This window comes from Hordeum vulgare, chromosome 5H (assembly GCF_904849725.1).
Source record: "Hordeum vulgare subsp. vulgare chromosome 5H, MorexV3_pseudomolecules_assembly, whole genome shotgun sequence".
NCBI lineage: Eukaryota > Viridiplantae > Streptophyta > Magnoliopsida > Poales > Poaceae > Hordeum > Hordeum vulgare.
Window position 1 is genome coordinate 506,598,619 of NC_058522.1, and position 6,006 is coordinate 506,604,624.

Sequence of the window (6,006 nt, forward strand, 5' to 3'; positions counted from 1 at the left end):
CCGTGCGGAGCACACTGCGCTGCAGCGCCGCCTCCTCATCGCCCAGGAGGACGAGCGGGTCATGGCGGAGTGGCGCAGGCGCCACCCGGAGGACGTCGCCTACGAGCAGGAATATTGGGAAAGGCGCCGCGAGGAGGACACGCGCCGACGCCGCGAGGAGCGGTTGGACAGGCGTCGTCGGAAGGCATTGGCGTGTGCGCAGGCCGATCTCGTCAATGCAGGCGGGAGGTCATTCTTCACTGAAGAAGATGAGCGTTTGTTTGACATCTGGCTGTCAACCTCTGACGACACCAACGACGATGATGATGGTGCAGATGACTGGAGCGATTGGGATTAGTTTTTTTTGTTTTCGAACTATCTAACACCGAACTATCTATCTATGTTTTCGAACTATCTATCTAGTTGTAATCTATGTAAAATAACTTTGTATTTTTTTTATTTAATGCAATCTACTTATTAAAAAATGTTGTGCGCGCGTTACATTTTTAAACAATGCTGGAGCGGCGCGCGCTGCATTATAGCGCGGCTGCTGGAGTCAGCGCCTAACCCCGCGATAAACCAGCCGAAGGGCGCGCTACTAACGCATTTTTTAGCTGTTGGAGATGCTCTGAGCGCCGAGGTCGCGCGGGAAACGGTAGTATAATAATCCCGGCTCGCGCGTGCCGGATCACGATCACGACCCCGTCGGCGCCCACTGCTCCGGCTGGCTAGCTGGAACGAGCGCGGTTTCGCCTACTCGCCGGAACGAACCTGCCCCCGCCCCGCCGGTTTCCCGGGCCGGGCTTTGACCACCGCGCCCCACACGCGATCAGCAGCTGCGCTGTCCCATCGCGACCCCGCGGGGATTATTTTACGTCCGTCACCAACCTTCCTCCTCCTCTCGTGCCCGGCCAACGTCCGTCCTACGTATATAAGCCGGACCAGTACACGGTACAAGGGACAAGGCTGAAAGGGCAGACGAGCCATCCAGGTCGAGCTCATCAACCGCCCCAGGAATCCAGCTTAGCTTAGCTACCGCGTCTAAGTCTCACATCCATGGAGAGGAAGGCCAAGAAGCACGCGAGGACCAGGAGCGGCGCCCTGGCGTCCTTCCTCAGGTCCACGGCGGCCTCCTTCTCCTCCTCCACGAGGACCACCTTCGCCTCCCGCCCGGCCGGCGGCGGCGGCAAGTCGTCCTTCAACCACCGCAACGCCTTCTCGGGCCCCATGGTCTCCATCGTGCCGCCCGAGGCGCGCGGCGGCGGAAGGAGGCGGGGCGGCAAGCAGGGAGGAAGCGGCAGCGGGTACCGGACGCCGGAGGCATCGTCGCCCAAGGTGTCCTGCATCGGGCAGATCAAGCGGAGCAAGTCCAAGACCAGCAAGAGCAAGGCCAGGAAGGCGCCCGACGTCGCCCCCGGCCTCGCGGCGGCCTGCGGGATGGACGGCGGCGCCTGCCCGATGCCGCCGCGGCCGGCGCCGGCCCACAGGCCCAAGAGCTCCCTGGTCAAGCGCATGTTCTCCCGACGGAGCAGGTCGCGGCCTTCGGCCTCGTCGTCGTCCCACAAGGCGAGCGGCGCCGCCGATCTTTTCAAGGGGAGGCCGGGGAGCAGCGCCGCCGTGGCCGCTGCGCCGGTGTCGGGGCCGGGGATGGCAGGGCTGGGACAGATGAAGCGGTTCACGAGCGGGCGCGGGGCATTCCAGGACTTCGACTGGAGGGATGCCGAGAGGAGGGGCTCCGACGTCGACCATGATTACGAGGACGACGGGTTCGTGGCGTTCTCGGCGCCGCTGGTGCTGGGCGGCGGGGTGGTGGCGTCGGAGCCCAGGAAGGAGGTGAACCTGTGGCGGCGCCGCCCCATGTCCCCTCCCACTCCGCTGGAGCTCCCCTGAGATGAGAGCGGTCGCCGCAGCAGCTAGCCTACCTGCATGCATGCAGGCCATGCCGAATGTGTTCATCCCTAGAGTTTGTACAGTAGTGGTATACTTGATGCTCATACAAAGTATAGGTAGTATCGATTTGATCTTGTAAATGCGTGATGATCGTCTATTCTGGAAGGAATTAAAGATTTTTTGCATGAGTGAAAGCATAATTTTGCAAAGCCGACGGACGCGGGCATAATTTTGCACACACGCATGCTCGGTTTGCTTGCTTGGTCGTGCTTGCGAGCGTCGGCGGCGAGCATATCCTCTCTCTCCAAAGGAAGGCTAGCTTGGTCGCCTTCCTCTTTTCCAAGATGAGAAAAATATACGCTAGCTACACTACAGCCTCCGATTTTGAGAGGCATTTTGACACACATGCATAATTAATTGCTGCATCGGTGTCATGGTCGAAACAGTCAAGGTACGTGATGGCGTCTTCCGTCCATACCATGGGCCTATGTCGCCATGCTCCACCCCTCCCCGGTCGATCATCATGTCATGTTCAGAGCAGTTTTCTCTCCACGCACGTTTCGTCTAGAAACCCCACGGTTAATTATGAGCGTGGAGTGTTCTCAGTCTCAGAAAATTGGTCAGCACAAGTTACCACGGTAAGACTTGGATGTTGGGCGGACCATCATATGTTTTTTTTTTTTTTTTGCGCAGAACCATCATATGTTTAACCGAACGCAGGACTGACTCTCGTTGATGAACGTAGTACTGTTCAAATGGTCTTCACATGGACTGGGTATCATATTCATATATGTGCATCCAGTTGATCCAGACAACATGCATGATATTGTTGATTCGTGAGGATTTTTGCACGTCAGAAGCTAGCATGGTTCGTAGACGCCTGCCAAGCGCATGCGATGCACCTTCTTTTTGGTTATTGCTATATTAAGGATGACACGAGGATACGAAGGGGAAAAAGGAAAACAACGAAGATAGCTAATCGTCGACATGATCTGACAAATGGGTCAGGTGCTGGTAAATAGTATGGGGCAAAGCACGAGGATGTGTTTCCGTCGCGGTATGGCCGTCACGTTTTGCCCGTTTCTTCAGGTTGTTGGGATTTTCACGTTTAACACGTCGCTGGCATGCTTCTTTTTCCGACTGTCAATGTAGCTGCTTTATTCAACCTTCAAGTCCCAAAATTTCATTCGAAATTACATCAAGAACGAAGTCTGTGGTACCCCAGCCAAACCTTACACAATTCATGACCTACTTCTACTTGGGCATTGGCCGAACGACAAACCCACAAAACTTTAAAATCATCAAACGACGTCAGCAAGGTCTTGATCTCTTGCACCCACGGTCCCAAGGCCGCTAGGCACCGACGGGACTGCTTCAAAGCTTGTACCACACCGAGCGAATCCAGCTCCACATGCATCCTTGTTGCATTGATCTCCCTTGCCATCTTCAGTCCACGCTTAGAGGCTACTATCTCTGTAGCCTCTGAATCAATAATAGAGGGAATATGGTGGCTGACCGCAGCCCAATAGGCAACATTGTGATCCGTGAGCACCGCTCCACCCCCCTCTCTTATCTCCATGTTTGGACACTGCACCATCGGAGTTAACCTTGATCCACCCAATATCCGGAGCTTCCCATCTCTGAACCACCCTCCGATTATCTGTCCGTGGCCCAACCGCATGAACCTCATTCCATTCCCGCATATGAGCATATACTGTGTTTGTTATTTCATGTGGACCAAGAATCTACCTTGCATCTCGTGCTTCATTTCCAGCCAGCCAAAGGCCATACACTGCTTGGACCATCGCCCCTCTTTCTTCGTCAGATGCACCCGCGAACCAGTCGAGGAGTCAGCGAGCAAGGCCACTCTGGGAGTCGATGAAACACGGTGAGATCGCCACTGAAACTCCCTTCTCTGAGTGAAGAAGTTGCCAAAACCCGACTGAATGTTGACACGTCGAGAACGATGATATTCTCTGCCGCATGCAACACAAAAAACACCCGATTTAATCATACGTCGATGCAGTTCATAACTTACAGCCAACCCATTTTTATGAGTCTCCAATGTGAATCTTTGATTTTGGAGGTGCACTCGTTGTTGGGGAATGTCGCATGGGAAACAAAAAAAATTCCTACGCTCACCAAGATCAATCTATGAGATGCACATCTACGAGAGGAGAGATTGTATCTACATACCCTTGTAGATCGCTTAGCGGAAGCGTTAAGAAACGCGGTTGATGTAGTCGAACGTCTTCGCGATCCTATCACGATCCATCCCGTGAACTCCCGATTAAGTGTCGAACGGACGACACCTCTGCGTTCAACACACATACAGCTCGATGACGTCTCCGCCTCCTCGATCCAGCAAGTGAGGGCGGAGTGGTAGATGAATTACCCGCTAGCGCAACGGCATGACGGTGGTGGTGCTTGTGTTATCCCGTCAAGGCTTCACCTAAGCACTACCAAAAAACTAGAGGAGAAATCGATCTAAGGAGAGAGAGGGGAGCCAAGGGCTTCGTGTGTCCTCTTAGGGTACCCCTGGCTCTCTCTATATAGGTGGAGGGGCGTGGGGAACAACCCCTCCAAGACCTAGGGCGCAACCAAGGGGGGAGGACGTGGAATCCTAGTCCCCTTCCTTCCCTTCCATACAAAGGTGGACTTTCCACCTTTCCCAACCGCATGCGCCTTGAGGGACTTGTGCGCTTGGCCCAATAAAGCCACGACGTCTCCCCTCAGACCATAAAAACCCTTGGGATGTGGTGGAACCCTTGGTGGACTTCCATACTCCTTCGGAAGTTTTTGGAACCTTCTAGAAGGTTCATGGTACAATACCGAAAAAACCAAAACTTTTCCGGTAGCCAAAATATGACTTCTCATATATAAATCTTTACCTCCGGACCATTCCGGAGCTCCTCGTGAAGTACGGGATCTCATCCGGGACTCCAAACAACTTTCGGTTACTACCACACATAACTCATTAATGTCAAATCGTCACCAAACCTCAAGTGTGCACACCCTGCGGGTTCGAGAACTATGCAGACATGACCGAGACACTCTTCGGTCAATAGCCAATAGCGGAACCTGGATGTACATATTGGCTCCTATATATTCTACGTAGATCTCTATCGGTCGAACCATGATGTCAAGGATTCAATCAACCCCGTATGCTATTCCCTTTGTCTATCGGTATGTTACTCGCCCGAGATTTGATCGTCGGTATCTCTATACCTAGTTCAATCTCGTTACTGGCAAGTCTCTTTACTCGTTCCGTAATACGAAATCTCGTGACTAACTCCTTAGTCACATTGCTTGCAAGCTTCTTGTGATGTTGTATTACCGAGTGGGCCCTAGAGATACCTCTCCGTCATACGGAGTGACAAATCCCAGTCTCGATTCATGCCAACCCAACAAACACCCTCAGAGATACCTGCAGAGCACCTTTATAGTCACCCAGTTACGTTGTGACGTTTGATACACACAAGGCATTCCTCCGTTGTCCGGGAGTTGCATGATCTCATGGTCATAGGAATAGATACTTGACATGGAGAAAATAGTAGCAACAAACTGAGACGATCACATGCTATGTTCATAGTTTAGGTCTTGTCCATCACATCATTCTCCTAATGATGTGATCCCATTATCAAATGATAACTCTTGTCTATGGTCAGGAAACCTTAACCATCTTTGATCAACGAGCTAGTCCATTAAAGGCTCACTAGGGATGGTGTGTTGTCTATGTATCCACACATGTATTTGAGTTTCCAATCAATACAATTCTAGCATGGATAATAAACGATTATCATGAACAAGGAAATATAACAATAACCAATTTATTATTGTCTCTAGGGCATATTTTCAACAGTCGTATCCTATAATGCCATGAAACCTCGATACTCGTTCACTGATCTAGAGGATCCCGACTGTACGTTCCTCGCTCTCAACATGGACATCCGTAAGTGGTATGAAGACCTGACGGTGAAGCATCCATTCCTGATGCAATTCCAGCCCATATAGTCCACCATCCCTCGTTCACCAATAGCGATTTGCTTAATGTCCCGGGCATCTTCAAGAGAGAACATAGCATCCAGCTTGGCCGCATCCCAAGTTCTCCCAGTCGGATCTAGGAGGTCAGCTACT

At 52.3% G+C, this 6,006-nt stretch overlaps 1 protein-coding gene across 1 annotated transcript; it reads left to right on the top strand.

Annotated features, from left to right (window-relative positions):
* Nucleotides 1-944: 944 nt before the first annotated feature.
* LOC123397687 (uncharacterized protein At1g76070-like) lies at nucleotides 945-2,063 on the top strand. The gene has a single exon (XM_045092225.1). It carries the CDS (start codon nucleotides 1,036-1,038, stop codon nucleotides 1,867-1,869), a length of 834 nt encoding a protein of 277 aa, XP_044948160.1. The 5' UTR covers nucleotides 945-1,035; the 3' UTR covers nucleotides 1,870-2,063.
* The last annotated feature ends 3,943 nt before the right edge of the window (nucleotides 2,064-6,006 follow it).

Bases quoted from the DNA above. Each gene is read 5' to 3' on its own strand.
- LOC123397687 (XM_045092225.1), top strand. From the start codon at position 1,036: ATGGAGAGGAAGGCCAAGAAGCACGCGAGGACCAGGAGCGGCGCCCTG.